The sequence below is a fragment of the Saccopteryx bilineata genome, chromosome 1 (assembly GCF_036850765.1).
Source record: "Saccopteryx bilineata isolate mSacBil1 chromosome 1, mSacBil1_pri_phased_curated, whole genome shotgun sequence".
Lineage (NCBI taxonomy): Eukaryota > Metazoa > Chordata > Mammalia > Chiroptera > Emballonuridae > Saccopteryx > Saccopteryx bilineata.
The window spans coordinates 347,759,633-347,781,152 of record NC_089490.1 but is presented as its reverse complement, the minus strand read 5'-3'; the positions used below and the strand labels follow the sequence as shown (position 1 = coordinate 347,781,152).

The 21,520-nt window shown below is 51.0% G+C and overlaps 1 protein-coding gene across 1 annotated transcript in view; it reads left to right on the top strand.

Annotated features, from left to right (window-relative positions):
• ARHGEF17 (Rho guanine nucleotide exchange factor 17) overlaps positions 1-21,520 on the top strand; it is a 64,118-nt gene that overhangs the window by 25,731 nt on the left and 16,867 nt on the right. Inside the window, exon 2 of the mRNA XM_066250463.1 lies at positions 18,449-18,526. Within this exon, the coding sequence (XP_066106560.1) occupies positions 18,449-18,526 (78 nt within the window). The remainder of the gene's footprint in view (positions 1-18,448; positions 18,527-21,520) is intronic.

Here is a 21,520-nt window from a genome sequence, read left to right as displayed (position 1 = left end):
CCGCACTTCCGGAAGGGGCACCTCCTTCATTGGTGGTCAGTGAGAGGAGCATAGTTCCCATTGAAATACTGGTCAGTTTGTTGATTTAAATTTACTTGTTCTTTATTTTAAATATTGTATTTGTTCCCGTTTTGTTTTTTTACCTTAAAATAAGATATGTGCAGTGTGCATAGGGATTTGTTCATAGTTTTTTTTATAGTCCGGCCCTCCAACGGTCTGAGGGACAGTGAACTGGCCTGGCCCCCTGTGTAAAAAGTTTGGGGACCCCTGCCATAGAGGATTTAGAATGGGAGATGGAAGATCCTTCCTAAGGTCACTTCCAGCCCAGCGTGGGCTTTCTCCCAAGCAGACCTACCCCGTAGTAGAGGGAGTTACCATGTACCATTAGAGAGGGTGAGATCCTTGGCCCTGGGGGCATGCAAGCCAGGGCTGCCAGGGGATGCCTGCCCCAGGAGGGGTTGGCCCAGTCACCCTCTGACACGACTTGCCTTGTAAGGTTCTATGGTTTTTCATAACAACCAATATTTACTGCCTGGCCTGTGTGGAACTTTGAGGTCGTTGGTTTGGAACCCTGGGCTTGTCTGGTCAAGGCACACATGGGAGTTGATGCTTCACCTTCCCTCTCTCTCTCTCTCTCACTCTCTCTTTCTTTCTCCTCTCTAAAATGAATAAAATCTTTTAAAAAATTAATTTGAAAAATACCTATTGAGAGCTCCTTGTTCTTCCCGCTCATTGTTAAGTTCCCCTGTATGGTGTTTTGCTTCCAGCCTTTGCTCTTTGCCCTGTACATATATATGTATGTTTCAGGATATCGAGATGGTGCAGTATTTATGTTTCATGCTTCTTTCATTTATCGTTACACTGAACATTTCTCCTTGGCATTTTAACTCCACAAGGTGCAGGTTCACTCTGCCTGCATGGTCAGTCCCCACTGCTGTGAAGAGGCAGGCCGGGAGTGTTCTCCGCCACCTCTTCGTGGTGCTGGGGGCCTAGGCTGCTGTCTGGGTGACTCCCTTGGGCCAGGAGGCTCCCCTTTTCCTTCAGTGTGGAATGGATGTAGATATCCTGCCTCCTTGGCCTCTGGGGGAAGGAATCCTGTCTGCTGTGAGACTTTGAGCCAGGCTCTTGGTACTGTCATTCTCTTGTGTAAAGCAGGGTAATAAGGCCTGCCCAGAAGGCTTAACTTGAAGTTCAAATAAATACCTATAAGCAGTATCTGGGAACTCCTCAAGAAAGATGAACTTCTATTCCTATGCCATTGTTGGGCAAACAAGTGTGTTAGGCTTGCTCACTTGTACTATGCCTGATTGGTGCATGAGCACCGGGCAGCACCATGTGTGTATAATCTATGGAAGGCTGCAGGTGCTTGCTCTCAGGGTGGCAGATTGTAGATTGCCTGCTGCCACTGGGAAGGACCTTTTTTTGCTATTGTTTCCAGCCCCACTCCCCCCACCGTCTGTTTGCTGGTCAGCCCTGAGAGAGGGAGAAGCAGTTTTGCCCTGCGTGCTTGCTTATCCGCTGTTGCGAGACTCTAAGAAACAGAATGGCTCACCATCCTCTGGCTCCACAGTTCCTTTACACTCTGCCCGAATTCAGTACGAATCTGCATGGCACAGGCACCGGCCTTACATCCATTGCTCTCCTGTCTCAAGCACAGGTTAAGTGATTTACCCAAAGTCCCGTTGCACGTCAGTGGCAGAGGGGGGTTTTGAGCTCCAGACCCACCACCCCTTTAGTCTGGAGAACCTGAGCAAGTTATGGTTTTGTTTTTTTGTTTGTTTTATATAAATAAATTTTTATTAATTTTAATGGGGTGACATCAATAAATCAGGGTACATATATTCAAAGAAAACATGTCCAGGTTATCTTGTCATTCAATTATGTTGCATACCCATCACCCAAAGTCAGATTGTCCTCTGTCACCTTCTATCTAGTTTTCTTTGTGCCCCTCCCCCTCCCCCTTTCCCTCTCCCTCCTCCCCTCCCCCCCATAACCACCACACTCTTGTCCATGTCTCTTAGTTTCTTTTTTTTTTTTAATTTTTTAAAAATTTTTATTTATTCATTCATTCATTTTAGAGAGGAGAAGGAAAGACAGAGAGAGAGAGAGAGAAAGAGAGAGAGAGGAGAGACAGAGAGAGAGAAGGGGGGAGGAGCTGGAAGCATCAACTCCCATATGTGCCTTGACCAGGCAAGCCCAGGGTTTCAAACTGGCAACCTCAGCATTTCCAGGTCGACGCTTTAACCACTGCGCCACCACAGGTCAGGCTTAGTTTCATTTTTATGTCCCACCAATGTATGGAATCTTGTAGTTCTTGGTTTTTTCTGATTTACTTATTTCACTCTATAATGTTATCAAGATCCCACCATTTTGTTGTAAATGATCCGATGTCGTCATTTCTTATGGCTGAGTAGTATACCATAGTGTATATGTGCCACATCTTCTTTATCCAGTCATATTTTTTTTACAGTGATTAAAGCCTTTAAGCAAACTCTTGGCCAATACAACAAGAATCCATAAAAGAGTAGTGTCTTTAACATGTTCACCAAGTCCAAGTTGGCACCAACACCATTCCAGATCCCTGCGAATGCAACCCAACCCCAGTTCAGTCCGTTAGGAGCTATCACAAGGAGCAAGAGTCCAGAAAAAGTCCACATCCAGGAAAAGTCCGATGGCACTGGAATTGTTGTCACAATTCTATACTTTGCAGCTCACGTCCAAGTCCCAATGACCACTGCTTCTAGATGGTAATGATTCAGGTAGACTGGAAAAGCCATCTGCAGCATGTGTGGAGATGGAGCTTCTGTTCTCCTCTGCCTGGAGAGATGAGACCAGGGTGCTTTTCCCTGGAGCTCTGCGACTGTGGCATGGTAAAGAGAACCTTGGGATACACTAAGCTGGGTGGCAAAGGTAGATTCATAATAGAAGTTGGCAAAAGGGGGAGAGAGAGCTCTAAATTAGGAGTAGGTCCCAGCCTGAAATATGAGTGGGGCATTGAGGTAGGAGGAATAAAGGAAACACTATATATTAAACAAAGCAGCAGAAAATAGGACTATCAACACCCACAACATAGTTATGGTTTTTCACTGAGCCTTGGTTTCCCCACTGAGTTGCTGTGAGGATCTGATGAGATTAGGCCCTTCAAGCCTTTTGTAAGCTGTGAAGTGCTGGGTGGTGCCACTTACTAACATTACATCAGCAATCCTAGAGAGACTTTGAGGTTTCAAGACTGTAACTCCAGGCCTTGGCCGTTTCGCTCAGTGGATAGAGCATCAGCCAGGCATATAGAAGTCCTGGGTTTGATCCCCGGTTAGGGCACACTTGAGAAGCACCTGCTCCTCTCCTTCTCCCTCTCCCCACCCCTTTCTTCCTCTCTTGCAGCCAGTGGCATTGGTTTGAGCGTTGGCCCGGTGCCAAGGACAGCTCGATTTGAGCATTGGCACCAGACGGGGGTTGCCAGGTGGATCCCGGATCCCAGTTGGGGCACATGCAAGAGTCTGTCTCCCTATCTCTCCTCCTTTCACTTAAAAAAAAAAAAAAAAGACTGCAACTCCAGAAGCCCAAGATGCTCAGAGAAGGAGAAGAGTCAGCAGATCTGAGCCATTAGGACAGCTTCCTGGAAAAGGAGGCTCCAGATTGGAAATGTAGAGTCTATCCCTGCTCAGGCTGACCTTCTGCTATGAGTCTTGTGCAACACACACACACATATGACTTGCTGCCCCGGCACTAAAGCTGGTCATTAGTTGCTGATAAAGAACAAAGAAGCTTAGAAACAAGGCTGCCTCTGATCAGCCCAAGGCAGAGACCACCTCTGCCTGCATGACCCAGGCCCAGTGACAGCCCCCTGGAGGCTGGGGTGGAGGCATCTGAGCAAGGCATGGTCACTGTCACTGGAACCTCTACCACCATAGGCTTGTCTGGTGTGATGAGAGGAGCTTCCCTGGGCTCTGGGTCTTGGAATAGGGTAGGGGCAGGGAAGGTGGGGGCCACAAGGCTGTAGTGGAAGAGTCCCAAAGGCCTGGCCCCAGCTTCAGCTAACTGTGCCTGCGGCCCTGGGGAGTCACGAGACACTTTCCTCTCTGGACCTTGGTTGCCAAATATAAAATGGGAAGGGATGGCTCCCTTCTTCAAGGGAGGATTACACATGGACATTCTAAACTTGCTGCCCACATTTATTACACTGATACTTATTTCATCCATTCACTAATTCACAAATATATACGGGGTTCCTATGAGCCAGACTCTGTTCTAGGCATGAACACTGAAGTCTGTGAGCTCCAAAGGGAAGGAAGGACCTCTGCCTTGTTACAGCAGCATCCAAGCCTAGAACAGAGGTCAGATTACTAGGTTAGAGGAAGCTGATAACACTTCAAGCCTCCCTGGGCCTTTGGTGTGTGCGTAGAATTTCTGGCACCCTGGTAAACCCGGAAGATGGCCTCTTTTGGCTGTGGGAGGGGCTTTGAGCGCCCCCAGGATTATATCTATGGCTCAGACAGGCCCTGCCTCTCGGCTCCCTGGGGCTCTGGCCTGAGGCTGGTCTGGCCTTTCCCAGGGTGCCTGGCCAATAGCCCAGTGAGTCATCTTCCGCTCTAGAGACAGGACACCCCATCCCACCCCAACAACACACACACAAATGGGCCCCCCCTCCAATTTGTGCCTGGTCTGAGGGAGGGAGGGAGAGAACAGGAGGGCTGGACACAGACACTGGATAACTTCCGTTCCCACGATCCCTCACCCCAGCCTCCCTGCAGGCCGGAAAGATGGGTGGAAGCGAGGGAAGGGAGCCCGCCTTTGCAGAGCACCTACTGCACAGTAGGTGTACACCCTCATTTTTTGAGTAAGGAAACTGAGGTTGAAGGGAAGTGATATTTCTAACAGAAGGTAGTGGTACTGGTCCCAGACCATATGGGCCCAATTCCCTGTGCAGTGTTCTATGATGAGCAAAATTTAAACATTTTAAATGAAATAGTTTTTGGCACTGGGAGGGGCGGGCTTTGGAAGCTGACCTCATGGAAGCTGGCTCAAATTCTGAGCCAGGGCTGGCACCACAGGCCAGACCACCACCGTGGGCATAACTGTGTGCAGGGGGAGGTGGGTACATTTCTTGGGAGCTAGGTTTGCCAGATTTAGCAGGTCCTACTCTAAGGCTTCATCAGATTTCCAATGGTGTCCCTCCCTCTCTCCAAGGGTGAGGCAGCCTGCCCTCTCAGATGCAGATAGGGGACCCAGAATTTATGGGTTTCGGTTTCTCTGCCTGTAAAATGGAGGTGATAGTCCCAGCCTCTTGGGCTCTGGAGGTGAAGCTATTCAGAACTTCCTTGCTCATCAGGCGATGTTTTTTACATCTGTTGGGGTCTGTCTATCCACCTCCCCCCCTCGCCCCCGTTCCCCGTTCCCCGGCCCTGGCCTCCTGCTACCAGTCATTATTGTGACGTCAAGGAGCTTCTCCTTCCCAGGCTGGAAATCCAGCTGTATCTTCTTGAAAACAAGAGGAGAGGAAAAATAAGGAGGGAAATCCACATGTAAAAAATACATAGTAAATTCAAACCACATGCACCACAGGCCCTGCCATGCAGGCTTCTGCTGCCACCTGTGAGGCATCTGGTAAAATTTCAGTTTCTGGACCCCAGCTCCCTCACTGAAGCCAGGAGGCTGGGTCATGGCTGGGAAATCAGGGAGGAGGGTCAGACAGTCCATTCTCCCATCTCCGGGCCATGACCTCATTGACTCACCTCCCTCAGGGGGCCTGGTGGGAATTTAGAGTCCATTGGTTCACTGAGGGGGAAACTGAATCCCAGGTGGGGAGCAACTTGGCTAAAGTCACAGAGCAAGTCAGTCAGTCACCCAGCCAGATATGTGTTGTGTACCCACTCGATGTCAGGGACACAGCCTTTATGGACCTTACAGTGGGGGGAGGGGGTTAGGAGGCAGACTCAGAGACCTTCCTCCTGTTTCATTTCTTTATTTCCAGTTATCCAGGGATGAGAATACAGCCCACCACCACCTCATGCTAGGTGCTCTGGGGTTGCTTGACTCCCCGTTTATGGGCTTTGTGACACTGGTGAAGTCACTCGGGCCTCTCTCATACACTGGTTACTTGGAATCAAACTCTAGTTTTGCCTGACCTGTGGTGGTGCAATGGATAAAGCACTGACCAGGAATGCTGAGGTCACCGGTTCGAAACCCCAGGCTTGCCTGGTCAAGGCACATGCGGAAAGCAACTACTACGAGTTGATGCTTCCTGCTCCTTCCCTCTTTCGCTCTTTCTTTGTTCTTTCTCTAAAATTGATAAATAAAATCTTTAAAAATTTTTTCTTTTATTTCAGTTTTGCCACATCAGACTTTATAACCTCAGGCAAGTTGCTTCCCTTCTTGGAGCCTTTGTTTACTCATTTTTAAAAGGCTCAATAGTAATACATAACTCAGGATTGGTGTTGGGATTACATAAAGATTAAAGTGGCTGGGGTGAAATCACCTTAAAGGCATTTTCACTCACAAATCTGACAATTCTTGTGGGGATCTGGGTGGAACCTCCTCTGGGCTGTCAACTGGAATACCCTACACATGGTCTCTGCATGTGGCCTGGCCTTCCTCACAACGTGGCAGCTGGGTTTCAAGAATGAGTGTCTTGCATGACCTGTGGTGGCGCAGGGGATAAAGTCTTGACCTGGAATGCTGAGGTTTTTGGTTCGAGACCCTGGACTTGCCTGGTCAAGGCCCACATGAGAAGTAAGTTTATACTTCCCGTCACCCCTCCCCTCATCATTTCTGTTTCTCTCTCTCCTCTCTCTAAAATCAATAAATAAAATCTTTAAAAAAATGAGTAACTTGACCTGGGTTCGATTCCCAGTCAGTGTACACAGAAGAAGCGACCATCTGCTTCTCTACCTCTCTCCCTCCCCCCCCCCCTTTCCTTCCTGCAGCATGGCTCTCCTGTTTTGAGCAAGATGCCCCTGCACTGAGGATGGCTCCATTAAGCCCCCACCTCAGGTGCTAACGATAGCTCAGTTGCAAGCATGGCCCCAGCTGGGCAGACGGGGGTTGCCAGGTGAATCCCAGTTGGGGCGCATGCGGGAGGGAGTCTGTCTCTCCTCCTCTCACTTAAAAAAAAAAAAAGAATGAGTGACTCAAGAGCAATGTGGTAGTAGCTGGCATTTGTAGGGCCTAGCTCTGATGTCACATAGTAGCTATCCCTTCTATTGTCCTCTGTTAGCTGAAGCCATCACAAAGGTCTACCAGGTTTAAAGAGAGGGGACAAAAAACCTCATCACTTTATAGGAAGAGTATCAGTACCTCATTGTCAGAAGAGCATGTGGGATGGAAAGTATTGTGGTAGCTATCTGAGAAATACAGTCTGCCACACCTGTCTGGGATGATTGTGTGGATAAATTGAGAGTGATGTAAAGCACTTAGCCCATGCCTGGCACATAATAAGTGCTTAGGAAACAACAGCTGTAGCTACTTTGGGTTATTACTGAAGCAGCCCCTTTACTTTCCAACTCTGCCATATAACTACACTGTCCATCACCCACCGAGAGGCTGTGTACCTGCCCACCAACGGGCATACACACATATATGGGTGAGTCCCCCCAGATGGGCCACATGTCACGTCAGTTATAGTCCCACCTCGAGGTGCACACAAAGATCCACCTAAGCAGGGCAGTGTTCCTTTGACAGGAAGGGCCTAAGCTCCTTAGGCCCTTGATATCCCCTTTCCATTCCCTAAGCACATTCCCCAGAATTCTGGGCCCTACCCGGAACAGCCGGTCTCAAGGGAGCCCTGCGGCTTGGATACTGCCCTCGCAGCTGCCTGTGAGGCCTGGGAACTCTTGAGAGGCTCTTCCTTCAAGAAGGGAGGGTCTGTGGGGGACAGGCTATGACGGACTGTGTGGGGAAGGGACTGATGATGGGAAGAAGAGGAAAGGGGTCTCAGGGACAAATAGAGAGACTGAGGCCCCAAGAGAGGAACTGTCTTGCTCACAGTTACATCACAAGTACATGGTAGAGCCAGGATTTGAGCCCAGGCTATCTCGCTCAAGTTTGCCCTCTTAATCTATACCAAGAATTCCCTCTTTTGGACCTTGCATCTCCTTGATGAACCTGTGGACATGAGGAGGACAGCAGCCATCAGTGAAATGGATAGCTGCAAGGTTGGGAACATCCAGTACTGACTCCATGTCTGTGCATCAGTGGGCTCAGGAAAGTCAGATGGTCTATCTGGGCCATTAGCCAGGGCTCCATTCCCAGGAAAGAGGATCTCAGCATTGCCCAAGGGCAGCATTTTATTTTTCACCAAAATCATCCTGGTTCAAGAAAACCTGTTCATGTCACTATCTCAGTACAAATAAGCTGGAGAAAGGCAAGTCAGGCAGCTAGTGCTCCAGGGAGGCAGGGGAGGCCGAGCTGAGTGCACAAGGTCAAGGGGAGGTGGAGAGAGGCTCTCTAAGAAGGTAGTAGGTTTAAGAACATGGCGCCTAGAGGCAGCCTCTAGCCTCCTCCCCTTAATAGTTAGGTGATGTCCCTGAACTTCAAGTGGGAGAGTAACAATAACCAACTGTCATTGATAGAGGGCTGCTTTGGGCATTAAAAGCCCTGGGTTGTCTGGCACGTTGACAGATGTTCAGACAGCATTAGTGATGGTGAAGATTCTAAGATGGAATTCCCAGTGTTCCAGTCTGGGTGGCTCTGGGGCCCAGACACCCTGTCCTGGCAAATACTTATACAGAGCCATGCACTTATGAAAGGCTAGAGACCCTTGACCCAGAACCTGCATTTCTCCTTCATAACTTGCATTGCACTTGTCATTCCTTTTTCTACTTCTGCACAGACTGCTGTGCCCAGGAGGGCACAGTCCTCTCTTCTTACCTTGAACCTCCAGCATAGTGTGTGGTACCTAGTAGGTACTCAGTAAAATATTTGTTGAAATAATCAACAAATGAATAAAATAAAAACTCATTGAACTACTCGTCTATTGAAACATGTACCTGTGCATCCATTCGTCATTCCGTTCATCATTCTGTTCATCCATTCATTCATTTATTCCTCTAGTCAGCATTCCATCCTTTCATTTATCCTTTTATTTCATTTATTCAGCCATTTTTCATTATCCATCCATTTGTCCATCCATGTGTCCTTCCTCATCACTGGTCCCCCAATTGGTCCAGCACCAGCTGCAGAGCTGAGGAAACTGTCGGCAGTCTGGATGGAGGTCGGAAGAGTTAGGTGTGTCCCCAGGACTGGCAGATGAGTGCGGGAGAGGTGTATGTGTTGTGGTAGGGGTGTGGGGTATGGAGAAGCTGGCTGGGTAGGCCTTTGCCAAGCACCTCATACACTTATAAAATGTATTCTGGCCTTGGCCAGATAGTTTGGTTGGTTAGAGCATCTCTCTGAAGCAGAGGTTGCCAGTTTGATCCCCAGTCAGGGCACATACAGGAACAGATCGATGTTCCTGTCTCTCTTTCTCCATTCCTCGCTCTCTAAAATCAATAAGTAAAAATTAAAACAAACAAACAAAAAACTATTCTGAGACAGACCAACTCAAACAACTACAAACACCCAAAGGAAGAATCAGTGCCTGAAACAGGGGCTCAAAGGAACACAAGTTGTTCCCCAGCCTCCACCATAGCTACCCTCACCTTGGCAGGCTCCAGGCTGCAAAGCCTGGGGTCTGGATGCCCTGGACACTGATTCAGCAGCTGTGTACTTCTGGTCCTTCTCTCAGCTGCCTTTCAGTCTCCCACCAGTCTCTTTGTTCTCATGGCAACAGGCTTGGATCTAATTAGCCATTCTTAATGAAGCAGAGCAGCAGATAGGCCTTTGGCACCAGTCCCCACCCCTTTCTCCAGGCTGGGTACCCACATACCTTTGGATCTTTTGACCTCAAGACCTTGTTCAATCCCTGCCTCCTCTAGGGAGCCCTCCCTGAATACTTTCTATCCCCCCACCTCTAGCAGAAGTGGCCCCCTCAGCTGAGCCTTATGAGTGTCGTCTGGGAGCACCTAGATGCCGGAGTGGATTCATCTCTGAAAGGCCAGTCCAGCTGCAGCTGTTGAGGGAATTGATCCACCTCACTGTGCACCTCCTCCCAAGGAAATGAGGCCCTGGGTCATATTGCTGGGGAGGGTCAGGTGGGAAGGAATGTGTTCTGAGAGAAAGCCAAATGTGGGTTAAGTAGCTACAGTGATCAAGCAATGGGCCATGGGTGGGGCCTGCTGACCACTGGCCCTCGTGCTAGTGTAGGGTTATCTTTGGTACCTGGCTGTTTGGACTAGATCATGGGGTGTGTCCATTCTCTTTGCTCAAACCATAGCTCAGTCAACTGGCCTAGATGTCCCCCATATGCCCAGACCTGAAAGAGGTAGTAGGAATAGTCCCCACCCTAGAGAAGCCCACAATCTATGTTTCTATCTAAAGGGTAAGAGACAGGACTCACTGGTTTTCTTGGTCCAACCTGGTGGCAGAGGACTCTTGTTCCGGCCTCCCAGGGGCAGAAAGGACTTTGCAAGGACCCACTCTCCGATCAGGATGTGATGACCAGGCAGGCTGTAGGCCCTGAAGGCTCCATGCGGCCAGTGTCTGTGCATTGGGCCCCAGTCCAGAGCTTCAGATCAGTAGGGTGGTTGGGGTGATGGGGAAATGTGCATTTCTAATACATTTTCAGAAAGCAGTGAAGCTCTTGGTTCAGGGATCACACTTTGAAAAACAAAGTGGGGCCAGAGTGTGATTGGTATAGAGCATATATTCATATTTTCGTTTCATTCATTCTTTCATTCAACAAACTGACTCAATAATTACTGTGGGCCAGGCCCTCGTGGAACCCAGGGGAGGCAGGCAGGCTCACCCATCATTATGTGGCACACTTAGCACTTAGTGAGCACCCATCAGTTGTCAAGCTCTGCCCCTAGTGTAGCCTCTGGGAACATCCCTACCTTTGTGTGGTGCTCACTGCTTTGGGGCCTGCTGCCAGGTGGGGGTTATACCAGTTCTCTCTGGGAATTCTCTGTTCCCATTTTGGTTGCAGGCTACTTGGGGGCTGTCTGTTCCGGAGTTAACATCTTTTTTCTTTTCTTTTCTTTTTCCAAAGCTAGAAACAGGGAGAGACAGTCAGACAGACTCCCGCATGCGCCCGACCGGGATCCACCCGGCACGCCCACCAGGGGGCGACGCTCTGCCCCTCGGGGGCGTCGCTCTGCCGCGACCAGAGCCACTCTAGCTCCTGGGGCAGAGGCCAAGGAGCCATCCCCAGCACCCGGGCCATCTTTGCTCCAATGGAGCCTCGGCTGCGGGAGGGGAAGAGAGAAACAGAGAGGAAGGAGAGGGGGAGGGGTGGAGAAGCAGATGGGCGCTTCTCCTGTGTGCCCTGGCCGGGAATCGAACCCAGGACTTCCGCACGCCAGGCCGATGCTCTACCACTGAGCCAACCGGCCAGGGCCATCTTTTTTTTTTACAGAGACAGAGAGAGGGATAGACAGGGACAGACAGACAGGAACGAAGAGATGAGAAGCATCAATCATCAGTTTTTCGTTTTGCGTTGCAACACCTTAGTTGTTCATTGATTGCCCTCTCACATGTGCCTTTTCTGTGGGCCTTCAGCAGACCGAGTAACCTCTTGCTTGAGCCAGCAATCTTGAGTCCAAGCTGGTGAACTTTGCTCAAACCAGGTGAGCCCGTGCTCAAGCTGGCGACCTCGGGGTTTCGAACCTGGGTCCTCCGCATCCCAGTACGACGCTCCATCCACTGCACCACCGCCTGGTCAGGCCGGAGTTAACATTTTAATGTTAGATATTTTGGACTCTGAGCTGGCCAGGGCTGCCAGGGCCTGTGTCCTGCCTTCTCAGGAGAGTGTGAGAAATAATGCCTTTGGGTGAGATGGACTTACCTGGTTGCAGGCTGAACAAGAAGAGGGGAGACAGTGGAGCAAAGGAGGATAGGAAGCTGCAAGGGCCAGCAGGAGAGGTTGATTCTGTGCCATGGAGATGGCAGCAAAGGTTTGTGAGCAGAGACCTTTGGGTTGGTTTGCTGTGTGGGTAGACGGGAAAGGGAAGAATTACTGGGGGTTGTTAATTAGCAAGCATATATGTGCTGAGTGCTATGGCTTACAAAAGGGGCATGGATCATGCTCTGAAGTAAGCTTCAGTTCCCAGGGAGGAGATCAACATCAATCTAGAAGTTGCTCAAATGTACAATTACACACTATGATACCTGGTTAAGAAAAACTGTGAATCTTTGAAAGCACAGAGCATGCGCATCTGACCTAATCTGTGGTTCAGAGAGGGCTTCCCTGAGAAGGTGACATTTGCATTAAGACTAGTGTGTTTTGCCTGACCAGGCAGTGGCACAGTGAATAGAACGTCAGTCTGGGATGCAGAGGACCTAGGTTCGAGACCCCAAGGTCGCCAGCTTGAGCATGGTCTCATCTGGTTTGAGAAAAGCTCACCAGGTTGGACCCAAGGTCCCTGGCTTGAGCAAGGGGTTACTCAATCTGCTGAAGGCCTGAGGTCAAGGCACATATGAGAAAGCAATCAATGAACAACTAAGGTGTTGCAACGAAAAACTGATGATTGATGCTTCTCACCTCTCTCCGTTCCTGTCTGTCTGTTCCTATCTATCCCTCTCTCTGCCTCTATCTCTCTGTCCCTGTATAAATTAAAAAAAAAAAAAAAAAAAGACTAGTGGGTTTTTGTTTTGTTTCAAAATTTTATTAGCCCTGGCTGTTTAGCTCAGTGGATAGAGCATCGGCCTGGTGTGTGGAACATCTTAGGCTCAATCCCCGGTCAGGGCACCCATGAGAAGCAACCATCTGCTTCTCTTCCCCTCCCTCTCCCCCTTCTGTCTCTCTTCCTCTCTTGCAGCCAGTGGCTCAATTAGTTCAAGTGTCGGCCTCAGGCGCAGAGGATAGCTCAGTTGATTCAAGCTTTGGCTCCAGACAGGGGTTGTGGGATGGATCCTGGTCAGGGCACATGTAAGAGTCTGTCTCTATCTCCCCACCTCTCACTTAAAAAAAAAAAGAAAGAAAAAAGATTTTATTTATTGATTTTCCCAGCCTGTGGTGGTGCAGTGGCTAGAGCATTGACCTGGAACACTGAGTTTGCTGGCTTGAGGACCTGGGCTTGTCCAGTCAAGGCACATACAGCAAGCAATGAACAACTTGAGTGAAGCAACTATGAGTTGATACTTCTCCCCCCCTAAAATAAATAAATAAAAATATTTTTAAAAGATTTTATATATTGATTTTAGAGGGGGGAGTTGCTGGAAGCATTTACTCATAGTAGTTGCTTCTCTAATGTGCCTTGACTAGGCAAGCCCAGGGTTTTGAACCAGCAACCTCAGCGTTCGAGGTTGATGCTTTATCCACTGCACCATCACAGGTCAGGCAAGACTAGTCTTAAAGGAAAAGAAAAGGCATTCCCAAGGAGAAGGAAAAGGAATGGGCTGAGATCCTGGTGTGTTTCTAGAATTTTAAACAGAAGTGGCTACAGAATTTAAGAAGCAGGGAGAGATGGGATGGATGGATGGGGCTAACTGGTTTGGGTAATGGAGTCAAGAGGTCTCCACTGTGCAAGAAATCCACGTTAAAGCAGGTTTGGAGGAGGAAGTGAGTTGAGGGTTAGGTGAATTTGGGAGCCCTCAGTACCTAGGGGAGCATGAAGTCTGAAGTTGGCCAGAGCTGAGACACAGCAGAGGGGTCCCACCAGTCAGCTGCAGGGTGCAGCAGAGCCCCCTGGTGGAGGGTGGGGGCTGGTGCACAACAAAGTTCAGCCCGCCCCCTTGCTTAAGGGGTAGGTTCTGGCATCACCTGGGATTTGAAGGACAGATATTTGGGGCGGGGGTTGTAAATGCCTGAGCCCCTCCCATGGGGGTGAGGAGTTGGAGAGGGATAAGACTGGAATTCTCTAGCACTGTCTCAAGTACAGGACACTGGTCAGCTGGGTGGGGTGCCAGTAGTGTTTACTCAGGGTGGGCCCTTTTCATGGTAGCCCCCTCCATCAGGCCCAACTGCTGGAGTACAGTGTCAGTTTTGAGGGATGTGTCTTTGTGTGCATCTCTATATTTGCCTGTTTCTGATTACAGTTGTGTGAACACAGAAACACGTGCAACTGTGTTCTGCAGTGGGTTGGGTTCATGCGTGTCAGGGTTTAGGCCTCTTCAAGACTAGATTGATGTGTGTGCACTTGGCTCTGACACACAGGTGAATACGAATCCAGGCCTGAAGGCAAGTTTCTTTGTATGTGGGACTGTTCTGTGTAGGTGTGTGTGTGCCTCCATGGGTACAGATGTGGACAAAAAGTGCGTGTTACTAAGTGTACTTGCCTTTGTCCACGGGTGTGCACCGACTTGTGTGCTCAGAGGTGATAAAGTAAGTGTGCAGGTGGACGCTGCTGTGTAGAGGAGCGGCGGGGACAAGGTTGGGCCGCCATGTGCGTTCGGGGGGAGATGGGGCTGCGCGGAGAAGGCGGGGCTTCTCCCTCTGCCACGCCCCCACCCTGGCCCCCCTTCTGTTCCCCGGCGCCGCTGGAGCCAGGCTCGCGGAGCTCACTTGCTGAGCCGAAGAGGTAACAGCGCCGCCGCTGGCCAGGCCATGAGCAATCAGATCGACAGTGGAACTGACGCTGTGACCGCCGCGGCGGCTGGGCTGAGCCCCTAGGGAGCAACGGTGGGAGGGAGGGAGGGGTGCCCGCTGCCCGGCCGCCCCTGCCTCGGCGGCAGGCCAGCCGTATGCTGCAGATGGTGAAGACCCTGGCCCAGTTCACCATCGCGCTGGAAGACATGCGTGAACTGGGCCCGGCCGCCGCCTCCGGGGAGCCTGCCGGGAACAGCGGCCCTGACGCAGAGGAGCCTGGGGAGGTCCAGGTATCAAAAGAAGGAGGGGCAGCCAGGGACCTGGGCCAAGACCTAGAACCCAGCTGACCCAGGACTGGGGTGCAGGACCGGGAGACGTAGGATCAGGCACACCAGCTGCCTGGTTACAGGGCTGGGGACTCAGTGATAAGTAATGGAAGCAGAGAGAATTGAAGATGTATGAGGGGCTCTGCCAGGGGTGGTGTGGCTTGCAGGGCACCTAGGCTTGGTGCCACAGGATGCAAGCTTAGAATGGCAGAAGGGCGGAAAATTCAGCTGGGGTGGGAGACCTGCACCCTGAGACCCAGTCTTGGCAAGTCCTAGTAGTATTTAGCATAGTGATGTGGCTCAGTATGGAGTAAGAGGCTGTGGCCTGGGTGTCCTGGGTCGCCAGGCTCAAGAAGGGGAGGTTTTTCCAGCCTCCCTCTCAGGCCTGAGGGAGTCCCCAGGTGTATGTACTGGAAGGGATGCTGAGGGAGGGGGCGATTTTGCCCCCACCCCTTGTCATCCTCTTCTTGCCACTGTACCCACTGGGCCTTGGGGGTATCATGCTGTAGTGGCAGCAGTGGTAGTATCCCAATTCCTGAATCAGCCTGCAGTTCCCTGAGGGGGTGGGGAGGTTTCCAGGGGCTGTTTCCATGGCTTCGTGTGTCTGGGTCTGGATTGTTCTCTCCCAGCTCCAGTGGGGGCTGTGGTTCTGTCTTCTTCATTGCTGTTGTGTGTTTCTCTCTCTACCGCCATGTCTTCAGGCTGAAGGCCCTGGTCCTCAGCTGGGTGACTAGGCTACATTTTTTGTCTCTGCAGGATGTCTGGCCTTTATGGCTTCTCTCTGTGTCTTGGTCTTCATGCCATGTTTGTTAGGCTGTCAGGCTTTGGGTCATGATGTCCCTGTCATATAGGTAGGAGAACATCCCCCACCCCACCCCCACCCCCATCTTCCTGCTGTTTCCCTTCAGCCCCTACCTTCCCCTCCCTGGCAGTGAAGGGCTGGGGCTGGGGCTGTTGAGGGCTGAGGGACTCTGCAGGAAGGCTGGGCCTACAGGGCTGTCCTGCCCAGAACAGGTGGGCCTGCCGATCTGGTTGACAGCTGCATTGCCCATCTGCTGCTTCCTCCAAGTCCCCCACCCCCATATACATGCACACCCGTGTCTGGGCACGTGCATAAGGGTGCTCATGCAGGGACAAGGAGCTGGCCTTGTTTTCTGTGCCTTTACCTGACAGCTGAGTGACAGCCTGCTGTGCTTTTAAGCATGGAGGAGGCTGGGGAAGGTGGGCACTGCAGAATCAGCCTCTGTGCACAAGTTGCCCCAGCCCTCCCGGCTGTCAGGCCCGACCCCAGCCCTGCCTCCCTCGGGAGGCCTCCCTGCCCATGACCCTCACTGCTGAGCCTGGCAGGGCTGGGCCAGGGATGGGGGTTGGGGGAGGGTGGCTGTGCCACTCAAGACTGAGCTGGCCTGGTTCTGCTCTCAGGGAGCTCCCTGCCCCGCAGGGAGACGCACATAGATAAATAGCCTCGCTGAGGTAGGGGAGGAATGGATCTTGCAGACCCAGTGTGTATAGAGAACGCTGCTTTGCTCCCTGTATCCTTACTTTCACAGTTCTGAGAGGGAGGTATTATTCCACCGTATAGAGGAGAACGTGGAGATTTGGGTGGTTAGGTCACCACCCAGTGTCACAGATAGTAAGGTCTATGCTGGGGCCCTAAGACTCAGCATCAGGTAACCGAAGAGACGCTGGTCCTGGCTGTGCAGAACCAGGCTCTGGCTATGTGACTTCAGGCAAGTCACGCCACCTCTCTGACCTGACTTCTTTCTTTACCTGTCAAGTGGAGATGATGACACTTATGCCACAGAGCTATGAGTGTGAGACTGGAATGAGACCGTATCTGTGAAGTGCTGAGATGTCCCTGGGGGACGAGGGGAGGGCTGGGTATCTGGGCCTTGATGCTCTCCCAGATGCTCTATCCTTTGGTGGGCCCAGGCCATGCTGCCTCCTACTGGAAGCTGCCCTGATTTTTTTAACAGTCTCAGAAATACTGAGAATAGATGATCTCTCTGGAACTGGGGGCTCTGAGGCAGGGCGTGGCACCTTCTCACCCATCAGAGCAGAGCTGGAGGGGGTGTCATTCACTCACCTTACACCTGACTTGCTAGCTTAGGAGTCCACTTTTCTGAGTGTGCTTCGTTATAGGACAGGTTTGGGGACAGGCCTGACCCCTGAGCCCCTGGGTCAGAGGTTGGGGGACCTGAAGTGGGCATACCATAAGCAGAAGAGTGAGCAGTAGCTGGAATAGGTAGGCTGGACAGACCTGGGGCTCGGGTCTGTTGCAGCAGACATAGACCCAGGCCACAGCAGTGAGCAGGGCAGCCCCACTGGTTAGTCCCTTGGGGTGGGGATTGGAGGGATGCTGCACACATGGACACCCACCCTGGCATTGCCACATGCACTCATATCAGTAGGCCTTGATAGCTAGAGCCTGAGATAGGGTTCAGACAGATAGATGCTCTGGACAGTCTGAGGCCTGGTAGGGAGAGTGGAAAGGGAAGAATAAACCCCAGAGATCTGGGGCCCAGAGGAGTTAGGGGCCTTGCCCTGTCAGGGACGCATGTCCTGTCCCTGTGGGCATGGGTGTGAGTATGGGTCACTCCAGAGGGACTCCAAAATGCATATCATCAGATTCTCAGGATGGAGGCATTGGTACCTGGGTCTCCTTTTCCTTTTCTTTAGAATGGGAAGAATAATAACATCTACCTAACAGTTTATATAATACTTAGAACAGTGCCTGACACAGTGTAGGGCTCAGTTAACTGTTTTTAATGAGAGAACTGGGATCCAGCCTTGTCTGAGTGTCTGAATCTTGCACCGACCCAGCTGCATGACCTTCGGCGCCCACCGCCTGTCTCTGGGCTACCTTGTCTTCATATCTAGCAGGGGCATCAGTTTCCTCTCTCAGGGATGGTGTAGAGTCCAACTAGGTGGGGTCTGACCCCACAGCACTGAGCCTGAAGGTGGGATTGTCCAAATTGGCAGCTGAAGTGGGGGTGGTCTGGAGGCATCCTCCTTTGAAAATGTGAGACATCATTGATTTTTTTAGTTCTTCTCAGAAGCCCAGCAAGGGAGCCAAGCAGTAAACAGATCTCTAGATGAGCGACAGCTATGGGGGGTGGTGGTGGAGGAGCAAGGGACATGGGGGGGGGGGGGTTGGAGAACCATAGCAGGGGACTCCCTGCAGTAGGAGCACGTGAGCAGAGGCTTGGCATAGCAGAGGTCCAGGCACCTTGGGGGAACAGCCAGCAGCCCTGGATGGGGGGTGTGCTGGCCTTGAGGGCCAGGGAGAGGATGAAGGTGGGCTCTCTCTGGGCCCATGTGCACTGCTCACCCTTTTTTTTTTTTTAAGATTTTATTTATTGATTTTAGAGAAAAGAAAGAGAGCGAAGAGGGTGGGGAGGAGCGGGAAGCATCAACTCATAGGTGGTTGCTTCTCATATGTGCCTTGATTTGGGCAAGCCCAGGGTTTCGAACCAGCAACCTCAGCATTCCAGGTCGATGCTTTATCCACTGCACCACCACAGGTCAAGCACTGCTCACCCTTCACTTTCTGTTCCCCCAGGACATGCGGAAGCACGTGACCATGACCCTGCTGGACACGGAGCAGTCGTATGTGGAGTCACTGCGCACCCTGATGCAGGTGAGGCTCGCGGCCTGTCCAGGAGGCCGTTCTGAGCCTCGGAGGCCGTCAGACGTGAGGGGAGAAGCCCATTTCATGGCCAGGGAGCCGAGGTCAGAGAGGAGAGAGGAATGATCCTGGGGCCCACCACCCCTCCATGGAGAACCCCCATGTGACTGCCCAGAGGAGGAAGCCTCCTTCAGGGCAGGAGAGAACACAAAGGGGCTTCATGAGGCCAGACCAGGCTACCCCAGGGCAGTGCCCCCTCTACCCTGCTGTCCTGTCAGCGCCCCAAGGCAGCCCTGGGTCTGAGCTTAGCTTGTGAAGCACTTCCTCTACACAAGGCCTTGTTCCAGTGGGAGGAAACACAGGGGTAACCAGACAGACAGACCACACATGAGGACAAATGAAGATGCAAAAGTGCACAGAGAGTATATGCTTCACAGCAGACTTGTTCAGCCTTAAAAAGGGAGGAAATTCTGACACATGCTACAATATAGATGAACCTTAAGGACAGTATGCTAAATGAAATAAACTAGTGACAAAAGGACAAATACTGCATGATGCCGTTTATATGAGGTACTGAGAGGAGTCAGACTCATAGAGACAGAAAGGAGAGCAGTGGTTGCCAAGGTCTGGGCGAGGCGGAAATGTGGAGGAATGTTCAGTTGGTATAGTTGGGAAGATGAAAAAGTTGTGGAGACGGATGCCACATGTGATGTTTCCACAGCAGTGTGAATGTGAGCATGCTGAACTGTATACACTTAAGAATGGTTAAAATGGCAAGTTTTATGTTATAGTTTACCACAAAAGAAATTACATGGGTTTATATATTTTTAAAGAGCACGCAGAGAGCTGAGAGCACAGAATGGGGGCCTTCCTGGTGTCGGGGCCAGGGAGGGATTCTCTGAGGTTGGGGTATTTAGCTGAGACCTGAGAGGTGGGTGATAGGAGCCAAGGAGGGGGCGAGGCTGGAGGGAATCATTCCAGGTGGAGGGTCAGCAGAACAAGGGCTGGGAGGCTGGAGGGAACCTGGAGCAGTTAGGGATGGAGAGGTGGCGGCTGTGGCTATGGGCAAGGAGCTGGCCTTTGTTGTAAGCACAGGGCAGCCATGCGAGGGGCATCTGTTAACCATCTGTTAACGGAACTCCACCTTTAAGATATGCCTTGGCTGCCAGTCAGGAGTAGGTGTGCAGGGGACTGGGGTGGGGGTGGGGGACCCTGTGTTGTCCTTGGTGGGAGTTGAAGGCATAGAAGTCAGATAGTCTGTGGTTTGAGTCACTTGCCTGCCTGCTAGATGATGCTAGCCTAATCATCTCACTTGTCTGCAAAAATGTAGCTAACCATACCCGTCTCCCAGTGCAAAGATTAAAAGGTGATGAGGCCGCCCAAGCGTTGTTCACAGACAGGAGGCAGGCAACGCCTGGGCGTGTCTCTTTACCCTTGCATCCCTAGCTGCACACATGGAGTCTTGCAGTATCTGTGGGTGGTCAAGTTAAGGGAGGATCATGCTGAGGGAGCCAAAGGGAGAGGGTTGGGTGGGGAATGGTGGAGATGGGCAGGAGAGTGTCAACTGAACCCAAGGACTGTTACTTGAGGCAACCTTGGTGTGTCTAAAAGACTGAGGTCTGGCCCAAGGGTCAGGAGCCAGGCTACCAGTGTTCAAACCAGACATGTGACCTGAAGCAAGTTACAGAACCAGTCTCTGCCTCACTTTCTTTACCTGTAGAGTATGAATAATAAGGTGCCTGCTTCAAGTGCAGATTACTAGAGATAAGCATGTGTCATTTAGCGCACTGCCTGGCAATCCTGCATGCCTGCATGCATGCATGTGTGAATGTATGTATATAAAATCACAATCCTTGTATTAACTTTGTGAAGTAGATATTATAATCCCCTTCTTTAGATGAGGAATGAAGGTTCAGAGAGGTGAAGAAATCTCCCCAGGGTCATCCATCTACTAAGTGGTATCCTGGTTCACATGGGCTGCTATAACAAAAATGCCATAGACTGGATGGCTTAAACAAATTTATTTCTTGTAGTTCTGGAGGCTGGTAAGTCTTAAGATCAAGGCATGGGCAGATTCAGAATCTGATGAGGACCCACTTCCCTGATTCATGGATTCCTTTCTTTTCACATGTCCTCACATGGCAGAAAAGCCAAAGGAGCTCTCTGGGCTCTCTTCTATAAGGGCACTAATCCTATTCACAAGGACTCCACCCTTACGATCTACTCACTTCCCAAAGCATTGGGTATTGGGTTTCAACACAGGAATTTGAGGAGGGGGGGGACAACTTGACTGTAACAAGTATAATGCTAAAACCTGAGGACACAGAGAAGTAAAGCCGCTTGTTCCAGGTCACAGAACTAGAGAACTAGGAGGTACCATAGCCAGGGTTGAATTCTGTCAGCCTGACTCTAGAGTGCTCCCTCTTACCCACTAGTCTATACTACATGAAACAGGTGGTATTCAAGCTGAGACTGGATTCCACAGCCTGGTGACCACTACCACCCACATTGATTGGTATTACAACCTGCAGTCCAGGAGCTTAAAATGAAGTTAAATACTGTGGTTAACAGTCAGAATGGGATTTGAGCCCAGATCCTAAAGCCACATCCTCTCCTCAGTGTCACCCTCACCCAACTTCTCAGCCAACCAAGCTCCTTTCTCCTAGCACTCCTGACTGGGTCTTTTCCCCACAGCACTTACTACCTTCTAACATACTGTATAGTTTTGTTCTTTATGGGGCCTGTTTTCTGCCCTCCTCCACCAAATGGCCAGCTCCACAAGCACAGGGACTTTTGTCTGCCCACTGATGCAGCCCCATGCTTAGAAGTCCAGACACACAATAGTTGCTCAGTGAGTGTGCGGGGAGTGAATGCAGGTGTTGGTTCCTAGTGGGTTCTGTGTTGGGTTCTGACTGTTTATTCTTTCCTCCCACTGTGTGCCTGCTTCTGGGGGTGAGCGGTTTAGCTCCTGCTCCTTGTTGGGCACCAGAGCCTAGCACGGACAGG